We start from the raw sequence: 21,786 nt of genomic DNA, 5'->3' as shown, positions 1-21,786 counted from the left end.
CATACTTGGCAGCTTCTGATATATACCACATTGGATAGAATAGAGTAACTATAGTAAATAAACAGTGAAGAAAATAAACGTACAACTATTGTCTGTGTATTTCCAATCAAACAATTCTTTCATTCAGTTAGTGTCTTTAATCACACATACCAATAGATTGTTCTTAGTGACTAATGTATTTTTTTCTGAATACAACATCTCTCTGCAATTTATTTGTCCAATCCAGAGATGTGATTGGTTTGGTTAACATAGTAACATAAGAAATAGGAGCAGGAGTAGATTATCAATCTCTTCAAGGAATCATGCCATTCATCAAGATCTGTGACATTTTCCTGCCCTACCCCAAATATCTTAATTCCACCAATAATTCCAGTATTCTCTTTTATTTCAGCAAGATCAGTGAATGAGGTGATGGGAGTATAACGCCGAAAATTGTAAGGTCATCTATTTTGGGAGAACACACGTGCTGACTGCATTTTAAATGATAAGACATTGGGCAAAAGTAATGGCCAAAGAAACTTGCAGGTTCTAGTACATCAGTCACTAAAAGCTAACATCCATGTGGAGAAGGGAATTTAGAAAGCAAAAAGTATGTCGGTCTTTGTTGGTATGTGTGAGTAAAGATATAGCCTTTGAGAGACCATACCTGGAGTAAGTGGACTTTATGATCTCCTTACATTAAAAAAATTCCTAAATTTAGGATGAACAGAAAACTCATCAAAATATGCAAAAACATTAGAGAGCTCAGTGTGTGCAAATGGGGAGGATATTTTCCTTGAATAATGAGTTTGGAACTAGTGGGTCACATGTTGAAATGAGGAGAAATTTATTGATTCAATGAGAAATAAAACTTCAGAATTTTCTTAAGTTCATTGTATTCAAAACTAATTTCAATAGATTTCTAGATATTCAAGGAATCAATGGGGATAAAGTCAGGAACTGTGTTCAATAACCATGATATTACAGAGTGGCAGAACAGGGTGAAAAGAACATGGTCAAGATAAATTGGCTCAATTTGTTGTCCTTCTGTGATGGTCTCATTCCAACGTCAATTCTGATATTCAAGACATGCAGCATTTCACACTATACTGAACAACTAGGTTCATGTACTATTTCTGCCAAGTACTTCCCTACGTTCTCTTGCTGACAATACGAATATTGTAATACTGCTAATTAATGCATGTTGAAATCACTCTGGCCTCAATACTCAGCATTTACTGTTTTAAAAACTTTCAGTCAAAAGTTTTCAAAACTGAACATCTGTAATATGCTGCGAAATATTTAAAATCAAATATTTCTTCTTGTGTACATTGTAACTATATGTTGTTCTCTTATTATTACATGTTAAAATTATTAAATATTTGCTTTTTTGAGTCGATTAACTTCAAATCATTAACCAAAAATTTGATGTCCTAGGATTTTGTCATCTTTAAAAGGTTTCTTGATTTATATAACATTACTGATTATATTAGTTTAATCCACATACAATCAAAAACAACAATCTTGATGATGAATGTCCAATTTCTGTTAACTAATCTTAAAATCTTTCCTACCAAATGTAATTAGCATATACAACAGTTCATCTCTGTGTGACAGGAGAACAGACATCATAGTACAATAGTCCCTGCTTTATTATTTTGTAAATTACTATTGCACATTGGTACACTATTTTTATATTATTACTATTTTTACACTATTATTATTCTGTATTTATTATTAGTTAAGCACACTGCTAAGTGTATTTTTAAATGTTGCTGCTGTAACAAAAGAATTTTCTACTTGGGATCAATGAAGTATTATTATTATCAAATATAATTTCAGGAGAATTTTTTTCCCATTGCAAATACAATGTAATGTGAACATGTAGGCTCTATATTAAAGTGCTAAGTAAACAAATGAATAAAGAGCACAGTAGGTTTGGGGGGAAGAAGGAAACAAGAACAGTAAATTTAATTAGCAGATTTATGCTCAAAGTGAGAACATATCTGCAACATAAAATTTACTAATATAAAAATGGTTAAAATACTGCACTGACCTGCGACTGAGTTTCTTTTTCTCTTCATTATCAATATTATGTTCTTCATCCTGAAGTTTAATATCCTCATTTTTGTCTTTCTTCAATTTCTTAGCAATCTGTCCTTTTAGCTGTTCACATTCTTCGCTGCCAGAATCATCATCTTCCTCCTGGGAGAGCAGCCATTTTTAATGCACGTCTTCAGGGGAGAAAACAACTCCTAAACCAGACTTTAAGGGCTACAAATGGTTACAAGCTGGCTTCAAGCTCCTATTCAATTCGAATAAAGTGCCTACATCAAGCTAATTTTATATTTATCCTCAAAATTTAATGTTCAAAAAGCTAAGTCAACCCTCCTGTAGATTTAATCAATATCATAACATGGCTTTATGATAAAATAATGGTTAATGGTTTTTCCAGAAAGTGAACACTTCATTAATGATACTTTCCCTTGATTTCCCTAAAGATGATCCAGGATTTCTTGCTGTTAATTGCTTCAAGGAAATAGATTAAGATACGGATTTTGAACAGTCTTATTTAATTCTTGGTTTGCAGAATCTATCAAATATGCTATTAAGGGAAGATTCCATCTCCATGTTAATATACCAGGAATGCCACAAATTGGATGCAAGAAAGTATTTCTACATTGGCAATTAGTCATAAATATTCATAAAACCAATACCTAAAATGATTTTAAAAATTCAGCATCAATGAAGGGAAATGTGCTATCACCATTTTGGGTCAAAACCCTTCAAATGGACTGAAGGAGGGAAAATAGCCAGTATAAAAAGGTGGAGGAAAAAGGTAATTAAGAGCTGGCAAATGATTGCTACATCCAGGTAAGGGATGTAATGGGCAAGAGTGGAAATGATGTCAGAAGCTGAAAATAGAAAGCTGGAAGTGACAAAAAGCTATAGAAGAAACATAATAGCAGAGAAAGCTGGAGCAAGGAATAATTATGAAAATAACATTTATACCTAAACTCCATCTTGACAATTTATATATGAACTTGGGATTTGACTAGTAATCTTTTCTTTGCAGTAGGGATGTGTAAGTTTAAGGACAATAAAACTTTAAAAACATTATGAGTATTCTAAAGTACTCATTAGCAAAGTGTAGTTTCAGAATTTTCAAGTCACGCTGTGCTATTATTTTTAAAAGTACTTTTCAGAACATGGTAGACATTGATAAAACCAGCCTACGTTGTCCATTTTGGAATACTCTGAACAGACCAGTTTGTTTGGCTGCTACATAAGCAGCTGCAATGGAAGTGAAATCATGTGTCAATTAGACTAAGTAGCATAGCAAGTTTCTTTATTTGAAAGTATTTTAGAAATTTGATTTTTTATATTCTGATTTTAATTTCCAGATTTGTGCCAATTCAAATTCTCAATCCATAATGGTAAGATTTCAGCTCATATTCTCCAACTCAATTATTTATTTTCTAGACCAGTAACAAACTTATTACACTAACCATATTCACCAACAATATAAATTCACTTTATTAATTTTAGTACTTTATATCGGAAAGGTCAGTGGCTCTGAAGTTTGTTCTTCTTTAATATTAATTTTACTAGAGTTACTGTGAATGCTTGTCCCCAAAGGCATATTAGATTGGCACTAGGAACTAAGAAGCAATGATAAAAGGAAATAATTAAAAATAAAAGGTATACACATCGAACTTGCTCATTAGAATCACAAATATTCCTTGCTTCAACCCATTAAATCCTTGCTACTGGTGCCTCTTCAAAAGTACTATTGTGTTTGTCCCACCTTAACCACTTTTATCCAAACCCTGTAAGATTACAATTCACAACCTCCAAATCAATTTCCCATTAAAACTTTGTGTAGAAACACCTTGGTCTTGATCCACACACCAGAAGCAGCTTCTTTCCTCTATCCAATATTAAAACTCATTAATTTGTAAACCTATTGGAAAATATTTTCGAATTGTTTTCAGTGTAGTGATACTGTATAATCTGAGGTAGTTTACAGTACTGGGGCACTTAAAGGATTCCTGAAATTACTGAAAAAAATACTAAGGTATTTGCCCTCAGACAGTCATTCCATTTACAAATCATTACAGATGTAAGACTTTGGAAATAGCTGGAGTAGACACAATAGATTAAATAGCCCCTTCTATTTCGGTAAGAATTCCATAACATATTCTCTTTAAATAGTGCTAAATTCCACACCTTGTCAGATGCTCCTTGTGACTTCATTACTGCCAATTCACTGGAGGGAATACAATTACAAAAAATTATTAGATACATGCACAGCTACACAGTTGTATAAAATTCTATCTCCATTCCTATTATAGAAAAAGTCCAAAACTCATCCTGAATCTAAATTAGGCAGTTATTGGTAGACTAAACCAAATTTCAGTAATTCCTGAAATTCAATCTGTTTTCACACCTGCTATTATGCAAATCAATTCACATTTTTATCATGATATTCTATGAACAGAACCACAATCAACCCATTAAAAGTAAGTTAATTATTTTTAAAAGACCTAAGGATGGAATTTTTCCTTAGATTATGAATACTTAAAATGTGATAATGCAAAAAAAGACCTAGATTTAAAGTCTGATTACATATGCGGCCGGCCTAATGGCTTTTTCTACTGCATAGCTTTGAAGATTCTAATGGATTGGAGCAATGACCATATGAATGCACTGAAATAATCAATATATTCATTGAAATAAATTAAAAATATACTTTCAAAATCTATATCATACAGCATTTTATTGACAATACTTGAACTCCAGTTACAGTAGTAACATAGGAAACGCAGACAGCCATTTGTTAACAGCAATGAGATATGACAAGAAAATTTAGTGATGCTGGTTCTACTTTCGTGGATTTCTAGTCCTAAACACCACTGATCTAGCCCTCAGCAGATTTTGAATTATTTGTTTCATCCTGGGCTGCTAAGAATGATCTTGTGGGGACACACTTGTCCACTCATGTATTTATAAAGTCCATGACAACCATGCGTATTCATTCAGGTCCTCTGAAGAGTTCTTGGACATGACCCAGTCTACAGAGTCAAAGCAGGCCATAGCCACTCACCTGCCTCCTGTGACCACCTCTTTGTTGTCCCTACCTCTGCTGCCTTGCTCTTTAACCTTTGCCTATACGCAAGCCCGAGGAGGACAGGCAGATTAACAGATTTCACGAAAAGTACTAGAGCAGGACTTCCCAACCTGGGGGTCCACAGATCTCTTACTTAATGGTATTGGTCCATGGCATAAAAAAGATTGGGATTCCCTGCACTAGAGGGATGGAACCAAAGGCATTCTTGACAGTAGTGCTGCACTGGTCGAGTGTGTTGGGTCTTCTGGTGATGCAGGTGATATGCTGGAGGTAGTTGGGCAGAGATTTCTTCAAGCTAGCCTACTGAAATCCCCAGAATGATGTGAAAGGTATCAGAGTAGACTGTTTCTTGCTTGTTAATCATACCACTCAATACATCAAGTGCTAGCTTGACATCTGCCTTTGGAGGTATGTCAACTGCAGTCAGGATCACCGTGGAGAACTCTCTCAGTAAATAGAACAGTTGGCACTTAATCATTAGATGTTCCAGGTTGGGAGAACAAAAGTGAGACAAGGCTGCTACATCCAAGCACCATGATGAGCTTATCAGGAAGCAGATGTTGCCACCTCTGCACTTTCCTTGTACCACTGTCCGGTGCATCCAGTGGATTGAGAATCCCTCGGGCTGGAGCACAATGTCTGGAATGCGAGAGATGAGCCACCTCTCAGTGAAACAGAGAATGCAGCAATCGCTTATTTCCTTCCAGTACAACAATCTTGACTTTAGGTCCTTTACTTTGCACTCCAGCGATTGTACAATGGTCAGGAAGATGGCATTTGTCAAGTCACTTCCAGGTGCTGAGCCTGCATTCCTAGGACTCAAGTTTGCCGAGTCTTTAAGGCTCATCAGGAGATTGTAAGATGGTTCATGCATTTAGACCATTCTAAATGTGTTTCTTAAAGGGAAATTACAGGCTGTAAATTGCAGCGATAATAGTTCAGAAGATGTACAACCAGCAGTTTTCCAGTGAGCCGCCCACAAAATGTTACTGTCTACTGCTAGTGCCATATTGTATGGAAAAGAAAGGACTCACCTTTCAACAACTGGTACAGAACTTAGGCGAGGGTCATCCTTCAACAAATCATGGCTGCTTTTGCTTTTTCCTTTCATACTCTATGAAACATAAATGAACAGCACAATGACATTTTATTGTTCTACTGTTTAATGGAAGATGAACCATGGGCAAATAGGAAAATAATTTGCAAGACTTATGGTGAGAAGGAATGGCTCACTCTGTACTTGCAGGATGGTAACATACCAAGTCTCCTCAAAGTCCCAATGAAATATAGCCACTGCCATACCCAGGAACATGAAATCGCTCACCCTTTTCACTACTGACCCATCGATAGGGACTGGTGTGTGTTCTCTTGACTTCCCTTACCTGAAGTATAGAATCAATTCCTTAGTCTTACTGACATTGAGTGCAAGGTTGTTGTTACAACACTACTCAACCAGCTCCTGTATGCCTCTTTGTCACCATCTGAAATTCTATCAATAATAGTTGTATTATCAGCAAATTTGTAGAAGGCCTTTGAGCTGTGCTTAGTCACACTGTTGTAGGTGTAGAGAGCAGATCAGTGGGCAAGGGATGCATCGTTGAGGTGCACCATCATTGATTGTAAGCAAGGAAGAGATGTCATTTCTGACCCGCACTGACTGTGATCTCCCGGTGAGAAGTCAAGGATCCAGTTGCAGAGGTAGGTGCAGATGCTCAGGTTTTAGAGTTTGTTGATTAGTACCGATTGTGTTGAATGCTGAGTGGTGATCAATAAGCAGCAGGCTGACGTAGGAATTGCTGTTGTCCAGGTGATCCTGGGCCGAGTAGAGAACCAGTGAGATTGCAATAAGCAAATTACAGCAGGTCCAGGTCCTTGCTTAGGCAGAAGTTGATTCTGGCCATGACCAACCTCTCAAAGACAATCATCACAGTGGATCTGAGTGAACTGGGTGGTAGTTGTTCAGAGAGCTCACCCTGCTCTTCTGGGCCACTGGTATAATTGTCACCCTTTTGAAGTAGATGTGAACCTTTGACTGCCACAGTGAGAGACTGAAGATGTCTGCTGCCAGTTTGCTGACATGTTCTCAGTACCCTATCAGGTTCACCATCCGGGCCTAACGCCTTGCAAGAGTTTAGTCTCTTGAAAGGTGTTCTGACGTCAGCCTCAGAGACAGAGACCACATGGTCACCAGATGCTACAGGGTTTTGCACAGTTGTACATATAACATAGAATAGTACAGCACATTACAGGCCCTTCGGCCCAGTGTTGTGCCGACCCTCAAACCCTGCCTCCCATATAACCCCCCACCTTAAATTCCTCCATATACCTGTCTAGTAGTCTCTTAAACTTCACAAGTGTAACTGCCTCCACCACTGACTCAGGCAGTGCATTCCACGCATCAACCACTCTCTTGAGTAAAAAACCTTCCTCTAATATCCCTCTTGAACTTCCCAACCCTTACCTTAAAGCCATGTCCTCTTCTATTGAGCAGTGGTGCCCCGGGGCAGAGGCGCTGGCTATCCACTCTATCTATTCCTCTTATTATCTTGTACACCTCTATCATGTCTCCTCTCATCCTCCTTCTCTCCAAAGAGTAAACCCCTAGCTCCCTTAATCGCTGATCATAATCCATACCCTCTAAACCAGGCAGCATTCCAGTCAATCTCCTCAGTACCCTTTCCAATGCTTCCACATCCTTCCTATAGTGAGGTGACCAGAACTGGACACAGTACTCCAAGTGTGGCCTAACCAGAGTTTTATAGAGCTGCATCATTACATCGCAACTCTTAAACTCTATCCCTCGACTTATGAAAGCTAACACCCCCATAAGCTTTCTTAACTACCCTATCTACCTGTGAGGCAACTTTCAGGGATCTGTGGACATGTACCCCCAGATCCCTCTGCTCCTCCGCTCCTCCATACTACCAAGTATCCTGCCATTTACTTTGTACTCTGCCTTGGAGTTTGTCCTTCCAAAGTGTACCACCTCACACTTCTCCAGGTTGAACTCCATCTGCCACTTCTCAGTCCACTTCTGCAACCTATTAATGTCTCTCTGCAATCTTCAACAATCCTCTACACTATCTACAACACCACCAACCTTTGTGTCGTCTGCAAACTTGCCAACCCACCCTTTTACCCCCACTTCCAGGTCGTTAAAAAAAATCACGGAAAGTAGAGGTCCCAGAACAGATCCTTGTGGGACACCACTAATCACAATCCTCCAATCTGAATGTACTCCCTCCACCATGACCCGCTGCCTTCTGCAGGCAAGCCAATTCTGAATCCACCTGGCCAAACTTCCCTGGATCCCATGCCTTCTGACTTTCTGAATAAGCCTACTGTGTGGAACCTTGTCAAATGCCTTACTAAAATCCATATAGATCACATCCACTGCACTACCCTCTTCTATATGCCTGGTCACCTCCTCAAGGAACTCTATCAGGCTTGTTAGACACGATCTGCCCTTCACAAAGCCATGCTGACTGTCCCTGATCAGACCATGATTCTCTAAATGCCCAGAGATGCTATCTCTAAGAATCTTTTCCAAAAGCTTTCCCTCCACAGACGTAAAGCACACTGGCCGATAATTACTCGGACTATCCCTACTACTTTTTTTGAAGAAGGGGACAACATTCGCCTCCCTCCGGTACCATTCCTGTGGACAACGAGGACATAAAGATCCTAGCCAGAGGCTCAGTAATCTCTTCCCTCGCCTCATGGAGCAGCCTGGGGAATATTCCGTCAGGCCCCGGGGACTTATCCATCCTAATGTATTTTAACAACTTCAACACCTCCTCTCACTTAATATCAACATTCTCCAGAACATCAACCTCACTCATATTGTCCTCACCATCATCAAGTTCCCTCTCATTGGTGAATACCGAAGAGAAGTATTCATTGAGGACCTCGCTTACTTCCACAGCCTCCAGGCACATCTTCCCACCTTTATCTCTAATCAGTCCTACCTTCACTCCAGTCATCCTTTTGTTCTTCACATAATTGAAGAATGCCTTGGGGTTTTCCTTTACTCTACTCGCCAAGGCCTTCTCATGCCCCCTTCTTGCTCTTCTCAGCCCCTTCTTAAGCTCCTTTCTTGCTTCCCTATATTCCTCAATAGACCCATCTGACCCTTGCTTCCTAAACTTCATATATGCTGCCTTCTTTCAGCTGACTAGATTTTCCACCTCACTTGTCACCCATGGTTCCTTCACCCTACCATTCTTTATCTTCCTCACCGGGACAAATTTATCCCTAACATCCTGCAAGAGATCTCTAAACATCGACCACATGTCCATAGTACACTTCCCTGCAAAAACATCATCCCAATCCACACCCGCAAGTTCTAGCCTTATAGCCTCATAATTTGCCCTTCCCCAATTAAAAATATTCCTGTCCTCTCTAATTCTGTCCTTTTCCATGATAATGCTAAAGGCTAGGGAGCAGTGGTCACTGTCCCCCAGATGCTCACAGACTGAGAGATCTGTGACCTGACCCGGTTCATTACCTAGTACTAGATCTAGTATGGCATTCCCCCTAGTCTGCCTGTCCACATACTGTGACAGGAATCCGTCCTGGCCATACTTAGTGCGCATAGTGCGCATGTGCCGGTCGTGCATGGAGCCTGTTACAGCCGTTCCGACCAGTATTCTTACTTTTTTCTTCTTACTTTTTTAAGTTACGTTATTTTTTTGTATTTTTTTTCACGGTAACACGTTGAAGCTGCACCCTCTCTAACATGCTGGTAGAGAGAGTTTTATTTGGGTTTTTAGCGCTGGAAATAGTTACATTCGGACACGTCTCATTAGCGGGGCAGAAGCATGGTCATATTGTTTATTCCAGGGACCAGCTGATTGAGCTTATGCCGGCTGGTTTAGTGAGCAGAGCGACGGACACCCCTGCTGAAATCTGGAGGAAAACACACAGAGGATGCAGAGGGGGATCACAAAGGCGAGGAAAGAGGACGGGGTCGAGACAACAGAGACTTCTGGAGAAGAGGAGTTCGTTGGGTAATAAAATGGACGAGTTCACGGTGCTAGCCAGGCGTCAGAGAACATTTCAGGAATGCAGTGTTATGTGTTTTACTGGAACGGGGCTGCACGAGGACAAACCCGATCAAATCTTTTCCATGGACGGCTTCCAGACCGTTCGGGCTGACCGGAAGTGCACTGAGAGCGGTAAGCATAAAGGAGTTGGGTGCTTACTGTTCTGGTTAACAACAGATGGTGCAATCCGGGTCATATTACTATCGAAGAACGTCTTTGTCGACCAGATATTGAACTTTTTTGCTGTTGGACCCTGGCCATATTCCACCGAGATACAACACTGGGCGTCATGGGAGGTCGTTCCTGCCCGTGGCCATCGAACTTTGCAGCTCCTCCCGTGGAGGGTCAGAGACCCTGAGCCAATAGGCTGGTCCTGAACTTATTTCTATCTGGACTTATTTCCATCTGGTATAATTTGCAATTTGTTGTATGATTGTTTGTGGTTTTTGTATTGCTATATTTATGCTCTATTCTTGGTTGGTGCGGCTGTAACAAAACCCAATTTCCCTCGGGATCAATAAAGTATATCTATCTATCTGTCTATTAACAAACTCTGCCCCATCTAAACCCTTGGAACTAATCAGGTGCCAATCAATATTAGGCAAGTTAAAGTCACCCATGATAACAACCCTGTTATTTTTGCACCTTTCCAAAATCTGCCTCCCAATCTGCTCCTCTGTATCTCTGCCGCTACCAGGGGGCCTATAGAACTGCTCCCTTCCTGTTCCTGACTTCCACCCATACTGACTCAAAAGAGGATCCTGCTACATTACTCACCCTTTCTGTAGCTGTAATAGTATCCCTGACCAGTAATGCCACCCCTCCTCCCCTTTCCCCCCCTCTCTATCCCTTTTAAAGCACTGAAATCTTGGAATATTGAGAATCCATTCCTGCCCTGGTGCCAGCCAAGTCTCTGTAATGGCCACTACATCATAATTCCATGTATGTATCCAAGCTCTCAGTTCATCACCTTTATTCTGTAGTTTTATTCTCCCTTTCACTGCATGCATAAAAGGCATTGAGCTCATCTAGGAGCGAAGTGTCAACTGCCATTCATGACGTTATGCTTTGCTTGTAGGAAGTAATGGTGCAAACTCTGCCAGAGTTGACATGCATCTAATTCTGCCTCTAACCTCAATTGGAATTGTTTTCTCATCCATAAAATAGCCTTACGTAGGACGTAACTGGATGCCTTACATAGTTCTGGATAACGGTCTTGAATACTGTAAATCTAGCCCTCAGCAGTCCATCTATCTTCTGGTTCATCATGGCTTTTGGTTTAGGTATGTTCTCGTTACAGCGATTTTAGTTCTGGCACATTTAGATTTAGCAAATGACTTCGGCCACCAGTCTTCAGATCTGAATATGCATTGTGGATTTGACTTTAATGCAGCTCTGAACATAGGTTCACAGACAGGTAGACCAGGAAACAGGCACTTAGCTAATTGTCTGCATATGCACGAGTCCAATCAACATTCCATTGCATGGATGAGACAGTGATTAACACTTGTTCTGGGTGTGATGGTGGGAAGATTGTAAATATGGATTTGTTTGAATCGTCTTGAATTTTCTTTGTTCTTTAGCACATAAAATGTGTGTCGTGCTGCGTAATGGCAGACCTTTCGAATGAAAGCATCTCCATATGATCTGCTGTACCTTGTTTTGTTGAATAAGGAAGCTGCTTTGTATCTACCAGTACTTTTCTCCAGTGACTTCATTCATGCAACAACAGTTCTCAAAGGCACATTCTCATCCACATAGACTGTGATGAACTCGGTGACAACTGTGGCATATTCAGATTCAAAGGTGAATCCGTGAATACTCTAGTCCACTGACTCAAAGCATTCCTGTAAGCACTCCTCAGCCTCCCAAGACCACACCTTCCTGGTCCTCAGCACTGATGCTGCAATCTTTAGTCTCCGTCTGTACATCAAAGTATAAGCACAACCGAGTGATCAGGCTTTTAAAAGTTGGATGCAAGATGGCATGGTGAGCATTCTTGATGGTGGTATAACAGTGATCAAGTGTGTTGGCTCCTCTAGTTCCACAGGTGATATGTTGGTGGTAGTTATTCAGAGACTTCTTCAAGCTGGCCTGGTTGAAATCCCCTGCAATGATAGGGAAGGCATCAGAATGCAGTCTTTTGTGACTACTGATCACGTTGGTCAGCCAATCCAGTGTCTGCTTGACATCTTACACCACCACTAGAATGATAGCAGAAAACCCTCTGTGCAGATAAAATGGATAAGACTTGACTGCTAGATGTTCCAGTCAGGTGAAGAGGATTGAGACAGAACTGCCACGTCCACGTACCATGATGAGTTAACCATGAAGCATAGTCCACCTCCTCTACCTTTAAAAGACTCAGCTGTCCTGTCATTTTGGTGGATGGTGCTGTTGTCAGGCTGTAGTGCTGCATCTGAAATGGCAGAGGTAAGCCATGTTTCCATGAAGCAAAGTACACAGCAGTCCCTGATGTCCGTCTGGTACTACGATCTTGTTCTGAGGTCTTCAAGTTTATTTTCCGGAGATGTACATTCACTAGCAGGATAATTGCGAGTGGGGGGGGGGGTCGAAGGGTTCTACATTTCAATCGTACCTGCAACACAGCACACCTTCCTCACTTTTTTTTAAAGGGGAACTGCATTTGTAACCAATTCTCAATCTATGATAATATTGTACTCTAAGTTCTACACCCACTGATTGCCTGGGTGGGACATTATCAAAAACCTTTTAAAAATCCAAGTACACCATATTCAGCCGCTTTCCCTCTCCTGAAGCTAATGAATAAATTAGCTTCATAGAGTGAAATTAGCAACAAGATTGACAAGAAGCAAAGCAAAATACCAACTAACAATCCAAGTGCATTGCTGAAATATAGCCAACATCATATTTAGTAACCAAATGCAAGAGCAAATTATTACCTGGCTAACTCTATTTACTTCTTCTTCCTCCTCCTCTGCTTCTTCTCCAAAGGAAAGTAAGCTGAAATTTCTGATAAATAAAAACCAACAAATATTTTCTTAATGCATTTTGGCAGCTTGCACATTTTGAGACAGTACTTATTCCTAAAGGATATATAGGCCCCTGGAAAGACGTATTAATTGTGTATTGGACCATGAATCTCCAATGCATTAGATAGAAGCTGCTTTAACCATTATCACACTGAAAAGATCTTTTCCCTGTGTGCGGCTGCTGTTGAGCATGAGGAAAACACAGAGAACAGATAAGCCACAGATCTGGTTCACAGTAAAGAAGATCTGATGACAGCACAGTCCTGATATGTTTTTTGTGAACAGCTTGGATCAGGACATTGGTGAAAGGAGATTATGACTACAGAGAGTAGAGAATGCCAACCAGTGATTTGAGGGAAAGCTTCTGCATTAAGTGAGACTGAACTTAATATGGGCTTACCATAAATTATTCTCAGCAATGGATTGCACAGCCTGGAAGATGCCCAGGTAGTTCTCTTAAACCCATGTTAAAGTAGGCCTTCGCAATGTCAGGGCCTGCTTCTAAATAAATAGCCTCCACTGTTTCACTGGTGCCTCAGCAAGTTAGTGATTAGAGACAAAGAAAAATCAGCGGTGAGGTTGCAGGACAGGTACTCTAAGTTTGGTTTAAGGTTTGAAATATTTTCTAATGAGACTGAGTCATATGGATCAAGTTAAAACTGCAATACATGCTTGAATTCCTATGCTAAAAGGGTACTGGTTTGCTGGATTACTTATAAAGTTTGTGATGGGCATAAATTTAAATCTACAGCACATCAAGTAATTTATATGGATTATTCTGTTCTCTATATCCCTAGACATAAAAGTTACATATGTTTAATCTACAAATAGAAATTTCTGCCCCACAAAGGTTCCAAAATATTAACTGCTGTCATTTCTTATGTTTACCCAACCCAGAGATTAGCTTTCTCTAATTTTAAGTTCCCAATGAAATAAGTGAAGATTGAAGAACAGAACTAACTGTGAAGCAACCTAACTTCATATAATGAGAAGATAATTCGGTTTACTTTGTGCCTTTCAAATGAGTTTTTTTCGATTCTTCATCTCTCTTCTCTTTCTTGTGTTTTTTCAATATTCTTGGAACAATGTCATCAAAGCTGTTATGTAGCACCTAGAAAGTATTTTAACAAATTTTCACTTTAAAGCAATTACTTGGACACAATGAATTTTTACTTTTATGTACCTTTAACACACATTACTGGGGCTGAAGTCAATCCTTAAAATAACAGAGAAAAGGAATATACAGGCTTTTTTATGTGAATAATCTCTTCACAACCTTGGGACACTAAAAGTATATCATAGCTAACAAACACAAAATGCTGGAGGAGTTCACCAAGTCAGGTGATCTATGGAGGGGAATACACATTTGACATTTTGGACTAAGGCTCTTCATCGGGACTGGAAAGAAAGGAGGAAGAAGCCAGAAGTGACGGGGGGAGGGTAGAAATTACTGCAAGTTAAAAATTTTGATGTTCATGCCATCAGTTTGGGGACAATCCAGACGGAATATGAAGTGTGGCTCCTCAAACCTGAGTTTGTCTTCATCATGGCAATAGAGCAGGCCATAGACAGATATGTCTCGATGAGAATGGGACGGATTCACATCTGAAAGTCAGCTCTTTCGTTCCGCTTTGGAGCCAGAGTATGAAAAGGTCTGAAGCCAAGTGGTCCTGGTTCAACTCAAAATGGTCAACAGAGAGAAGGTGTCATGCTACAGTGTAGTCAACACCACCACTCAACACTTCACTAATAGCAAAGTAGTTTGAGCAATAAATAGCTGGATTGTATTTTACCTTTTTGTGCAGTAATCATACTGAGTCTATTTTCTACATTTTGACAGTGGATTTCATTATCATTAACGTCTGCCTTTTTTTTAAGATGGCTACCAAGGTACGGGAAGCAATTTACATTCACCAAAGTTCAGTTATGGTTCTTGACTGAGGATGGCCGTAATGAGTGGCTGGGACAGTTACTGAAAGAGTAACTACTTAGTAGCCAAAGGCCCAAAGCTTTCACACCACTCAGTTTAGGAATCGGCAGGTTTGGAGCTCAGTGTTGAAGAGGGCACTTTGGCAAGCATAATCTCAATAGTATGGCTTAATGATCAAGACTGGAGCTAATATGGTTCAGGACTGGAACTTATCATAAAACACCTCACCACCAACCCCTAGGGATTCACTCATTGAGGAATTTAGCAAAATACAATCCCTACCTGTTACTCTCATCATTAACAAGGTAAGTATCCACATCCTCTTACAAATTTATCTTGGAAGAGCTTGCTCTTTACGCTGCTTGATTTAGATGATAGGGAGTAAGAACTTGCAAGTCATGATGGGTGGTGTTAAAACCACCACCTTGCACCCAACATCAGTAAGACCATGGAACCGATTGTGGACTTCAGGAAGGGGAAGTTGAGGGAACACACACCTGTCCTCAATGAGGTGTCAGCTAAGGCAAAGGAGAGCAGTTTCAAGTTCCTGGGTGTCAACATCTCTGAAAATCTATCCTGGGCACAACTTATTGATACAATTACAAAGAAGACACACCAGTGGCTACATTCATTAGAGTTTGAGGAGATTTGGTATGTCACCAAAGGCTAGCAAATTTCTAGATGTACCACGGAGAGCATTCTGACTGGTTGCATTACCATCTGGTATGGAGGTGCCAATGCACAGGATTGGAAAAAGCTGTAGAGGTTTGTAACCTCAGCCAGCTCCATGGGTACCAGCCTCCCCACCGTCAAGAACATTTTCAAAAAGTAGTGCCTCAAGGACAAAGTATCCTTCACCTAGGACCCTCACCATCCAGGACATGCCCTGTTCTCATTAGCAACATCAATGAGGAGGTCCAGAAGCTTGAAGACACATAATTAGTGTGTGCTTCTTCCCCTCCATAATCAGATTTCTGAACTGTTCATAAACCCATTGAAAAGAATCTCACTATTTTTCTCTTTTTGCACTACTTATTTATTTATAAACATTTCGTATTGTAACTTACTAGCCTTATTTTTATCTATCACACTGTTCAGTAGCTGTAAAACAAGAAATTTCATGACATACTGTATGTCAGTGATAATAAGCCCAATTCTGAATCGGAGCCCAAATCCGACCATAGCAGTTTTTTCCTTCTTTTACATCTTTAGGGAAATTTTTAAGAGAATAGTCAGAATGGTCAGTAATGCCTTGCTCCCTTTCCTGAACTGCAGAAAGCCAAGGATCATACTATTGTACAAGTGATGAGATAAGCAAGCTAGAAGACAAATGAATCAGGAAAGATCCATGGAAATAGACAGGATGTCTCTTAGATTGGAGAGGTCATTCAATCAATAATGACACTGAACAACAAATTAATGGCAAGCAGTGCAGTTCACTTATACCACATCCATGTCTAGTGTTAAGCTCATTATAGTTGGTTGCTGGACAGGAAGGAGGGGTAAACAAACAAAAGTATTGATTTTTCATGACTCCAAGCATAACAGGTGTCAAAACAATCCAAAGTATGGTATGAAAGGTACTATCACAGAACCAGTCTGAGGCATATAACAAACTACAGTTAATGTTCACAGTATGAAATTGGTATGATACAGTTATATAACTTTGCTGCACTACATAAATATGACTGAAGAACTTGTAAAAGTAAAATATCCAAAAAACATGCTGTCTAACACCAATCTATACTCAACTCACCTCTGTAGATTTGATTCTGTGAGGGACAATTGGTCGTTCATCCTTATCAATTTCTACTTCCGCTAATCTTAATATATTATAAATTGTGTCGCCAGTCACCTGTTCGGAAAATAATGTATAATTTTCACATCAACAATATAATTGTTAATGTAAGTTACCTTAATACAAGTTACATACATACTAAGTATACGTGGAACACTCTATATACAAAAATATTTTTTACAAATAAACTTTATTATGCAAAATATTCAATACTGCTTCAAAAACAGCATTAAAATATTGACACCAAGTCAATTTTAAGCATAAATTCTCAAAAGCTTGGTCAAAAAGCTAAACTTTAAAGAGCTTCTTAAAATAAGAAAGAGGTAGGAAGGTCCCAGGAGAGATGCCTCAGCAGGCAGAAGCCTATGAGTAGCCAGAAGCCTATGGGAAGGAATAGGATGCCAAAACTGGAAAAACACAGAAGGCTTTAAGACCGGAAGAGTTTACATTATGGAGAGACACACCACCAACTAAAATTATCAAAGTTGCTGGTGAACGCAGCAGGCCAGGCAGCATCTCTATGAAGAGGTACAGTCGAAGTTTCAGGCCGAGACCCTTCGTCAGGGTTGGTGAACGCAGCAGGCCAGGCAGCATCTCTATGAAGAGGTACAGTCAACGTTTCAGGCATCTGCAGAATTCCCGTTGTTTACCAACTAAAATTACGTGTATTTTTTTCAATGAAAAGAAACCAATCTCTCAAATTATGAACATGCAGTAAATTTTACTACAATACAGTTCAGGGCATGTGCCTCCTTTTTGTTATAGAAAATAACCATTAATATTAAGGGAAGTGCGAGACTACATCTCATTAAGGTGTGACAAATGTGATTAAGCATGTGAATAAAACAGAAACAACGGCAAATGACCCTGTTTTTGATTATGATTAGTGAAAAGACAAGACTTCAAATAATGTAAAGTGGGTGGTGGCTCCACCAGGAAATGCCATAACATTCAGGCATGCTTGCCTGGTTTGAACATTTCAGGAATTTTACAATCATGCATAACTTTCGTCTTCCAGACAAAGAAGCAATTGCAGCTTTCAGAGCAGAATAAAATAAGCTGAAACAAATGTTACTGTCTGAAAATAAATGTTCTGTTTCCTTTAATTCACAAAAGCCCAAAGGCTCTGGAGAGAGATTACAAGATAGCAATCTTTCAGTAGTGTAGTAACCTACAAAAAATGTCAAGATTTCTTTACTTCATCAAATTATAATTTACAAGGAATACATTGGATATTGCTCATCAAGCACATCCAATTTTCATTAATGAAATGACAACATTTAAGTAATATTTTAGGTCCCCTGTAACTAGTTCATTGGAAGAACACCAGGGTCGGTGTGTTATTGCTACTTTCAAGGATTATCATCTGAAATGTGTGTAATAAGGCATATCACTTTGGAGACATGGAGTGAAGTAAGAACAACATATATGGGTTTACAATTTTGAATATTTTTAGAGAAGATATTAAGTTAACATTGAGGCTGGGTTTAATGAAGTGGACCCAAACAGGAGGATGTGGAAGACTTTCTTAAATCACACACAAATTAAAATGTGTTAAATCTTCAGCAGAAGTTAGTGGAGGAACAAGAGGCCATAAACAGCAGCAGCACACCAAAATAGCTTGCCACAAAGATACTTTTGGAGGCATCTGACACTTGAAATGAGTGATAACTACTTACAAAGGTAACAACAAAACAAAGCAAGCTTTACATTTGTTGATGGAAAATGTTATTCTTTAAAGTACTTTATCAAATGAGAAATAGAAGAACTGCCCAGATGCACATTGGCAATGGCTCAAGCCAGTGTAAGAACTTATAGTCATAGAACACTACAGCACAAACCCTTCAGCCCATCTAGACAGTGCCAACCCATTAATCTGCTTATTCTCATTGACTTGCTCCTGGACCATAGCGCTGCATATTCCATCCATCCATGTACCTATCCAATTAAACCCACATCCACCACTTTGCTCTGGCAGTTTTCTCCACACCCTTAATTATGACCTCTAGTTGTAGTCTCACCCAACCTCAATGGAAAAAGCCAGATGGCATTTACCCTATCTATACACCTGATAATTTTGTATAACTCTATCAAATTTCCCCTCAATCTTCTACGTTCTAGGGAATAAAGTTCTACTTTCCCTATAACTCAGATCCTTCAGTTCCAGCATCATCCTTGTAAGTTTTTGCTGCATTCTTTCAATCTTATTTACATCTTTCCAATAGGAAGGTGACTGAAACTACATACAATACTCCAAATTAGGGCTCACCAAAACCTTATACCATTTCAACAGAACATTCCCACTCCTGTACTCAATACATTGATTTATGAAAGCCTATGTGCCAAAAGCTTTCTTTACGCCCCTCTCTACCTGTGACACCACTTTTAAGGAATTATGGATCTGTATTCCAAGATTGTTGTTCTACTGCACTCAATACCCTATTATTCACCTTGAAAGACCTTACACTGGTTGGTCCTCCCAAAGTGAAACACCTCACACACGTTTGCATTAAATTCCATCTGCCATTTTTCAGCACATTGTCCAGCTAATCCAGATCCTACTGCAAGCTTTGATAGTCTTCCTTGTTGTCCACTGCACTCTCAGTCTTGGTGTCATCCACAAATTTGCATATCCATTTTACCACATATCATCCAGATCATTGATATAGATGACAAACAACAGACCCAGCACTGATCCCTGCAAAACACCACTAGTCACAGGTCTTCAGTCACAACCATCTACTACCACTCTCTGGCTTCCCCTGCAAAGCCAACGTCTAATCCAATTTACTACCTCTTCTTGAATGCCAATCGACTGAATCTTCTTGATCAACCTCCCATGTGGGACCTTGTCAAAGGCCTTGCTAAAGTCCATGTAGACACCATCCACTGCCTTGCTTTCATTAACATTCCTGGTAACTTCCTCAAAAAACTCTAAGATTGGTTAGGCATGACCGACAGTACCACACACAAAGTCATGTTGACTATCCCTTAGCAGTCCCTGTCTACCAAATACTTACGTATACATACAGTCCCTTAGAGTACCTTCCAGTAACTTTCCCACTACACATATCAGGCTCATCAGCCTATAATTTCCTGTCTTATTCTCAGAGCCTTTCTTAGACAATGGAACAACATCAGCTATCCTCCAAATCTCCAGCACCTGACCTGTAGGTAAGGAAGTTTTCAGTATCTCTGCTAGGGTCCCTGCAATTTCTGTATTAGCCTCCTGCAGGGTCCAAGGGAACACCATGTCATACCCTGGGGGATTTATCCACCCTAATTTGGCTTAAGACAGCAAAGAGTTCATGACCTCACTGCTGCTCTGCTTCACTTCTATTGTCTCTGTATATGTCTCCTAATACAGACGCAAAAAATCCACTTAAGATCGCCCCCATCTTTTTCAGCTCCATGCATAGATCACCACCCTGATCTAACAAAACACCAATTTTGTCCCTTGCTATCCTTTCACTCTGAATATACCTGTAGAAGCCCTTAGGATTCTACTTCACCTTGACTGTTAAAGCAACCTCATACCTTCTTTTCGTCATCCTGATTTCCTTAACCTCAGTGCAAAAAAAGACAAAAATCAAAGACAAGTCCATGCTACTTTAAGAGGTAGTCCATAGTGCTCTATTACTGATGTAGGGTTAGGATTGTGCATGCTTGAACCTCCTGAAAGCAAAAGCAGTGTTCTGTACATTCTACCAATGCTACACTGACTGAATTTATGGCAAACTGCATTTTTCTCACAATGAATATGATTCAGTCAAGAGGGAAGAAAAGACTGAGGAAACAAAAAAAAATTAACCATTCATTTCAGCAGGAAGATGAGAAAAGAATTTAATCGCAATTCATGAAGCCATTATTATTTAATGTTTTTGCAGCTTAAATAACAAAAGATCCCACAAAATTATTTTCCAGGCTTTGAAGGGAATTCCTTTCACATAGCTTAACAAATCCCTGAAAAAAAAAACAAAAATGGCTTCAAGTGTGGGAGGGAATCCAGTGAGAACATAGTTTGACTTTCAACAACAAATACATTCAAAGAAACAAGGAAGAGCACCCTTGTTATTAAGCCAAGCCACAGTAAGTCCTGATGTCAACTTTCAAAATGTAGATTGGATAAATTGAAACAACATTTCATAGTCAGACAGGAACAAAAGAATAAAAAGAGTACTTTTGGAAGAATTGTTTTCTTTTTAAATAAACAGTAACACAGTTAACCAGGAAGACCTTTTTTCTTCATCTCAGCTTTGGCAGGTTCTCAGTTATTACCAGGAAATGGCTTTAAGTAATTAAACATGAAATGAAAAACTCAAGGAAAGATTAGATCAAGAGTAGATAAAACAACAAATCCAATGAAAGCGGATTTCAGTTCAGTGGTTAGGAGAATATAGGCTTGAAAGATGTGAAAGGAAGATTCCAGGTTCAACAGCACAAAGTGCTCAAAAACAGAATGAGTGGAGAAGGCACAATATTGAGGCAGGAATTAATCAACTGACACAGAATTTTCTTCATTATATATTGTTACTGAAAAAATGTAACACAGTAAATAAAGTTATTGGATAAGTTGTATGTGTACAGCATGTGTGCGTCTACATTTAGTGTGTGAACTTTGTGATGAATTCGTTACTAGATAATACTGGAATCAAAAACCAAAATTTATTTATTATCATAGCTAACCTTTCCAAAGATGGTATGCTTGTTATTAAGTTCATCTGCAGGTCCCAATGTAAAGAAAAATTGACTTCCATTATCATGAGGGCCGGCATTTGCCATAGCAACCAATCCTCTTCTGTTAAAACGTAAACGAGAATGAAATTCATCCTGAAATAAAATAATAAAGAAAAAGACTAAAGTTTATTAAAAATGGATTTCAAGCAACA

At 39.4% G+C, this 21,786-nt stretch overlaps 1 protein-coding gene across 1 annotated transcript in view; it reads right to left on the bottom strand.

Moving 5' to 3' along the window:
• Positions 1 to 21,786, bottom strand: part of cwc27 (CWC27 spliceosome associated cyclophilin) — a 168,753-nt gene that overhangs the window by 135,642 nt on the left and 11,325 nt on the right. Inside the window, exons 4-10 of the mRNA XM_063043006.1 lie at positions 21,584 to 21,727; positions 16,856 to 16,954; positions 14,177 to 14,280; positions 13,080 to 13,149; positions 6,145 to 6,224; positions 4,210 to 4,249; positions 2,036 to 2,184 (exon numbers count right to left, since the gene is read on the bottom strand). Coding sequence (XP_062899076.1) covers positions 2,036 to 2,184; positions 4,210 to 4,249; positions 6,145 to 6,224; positions 13,080 to 13,149; positions 14,177 to 14,280; positions 16,856 to 16,954; positions 21,584 to 21,727 — 686 coding nt within the window. The remainder of the gene's footprint in view (positions 1 to 2,035; positions 2,185 to 4,209; positions 4,250 to 6,144; positions 6,225 to 13,079; positions 13,150 to 14,176; positions 14,281 to 16,855; positions 16,955 to 21,583; positions 21,728 to 21,786) is intronic.

Source organism: Mobula hypostoma, chromosome 3, assembly GCF_963921235.1.
Source record: "Mobula hypostoma chromosome 3, sMobHyp1.1, whole genome shotgun sequence".
Taxonomy (NCBI): domain Eukaryota; kingdom Metazoa; phylum Chordata; class Chondrichthyes; order Myliobatiformes; family Myliobatidae; genus Mobula; species Mobula hypostoma.
This window is presented reverse-complemented; position numbering and strand designations above follow the sequence as displayed.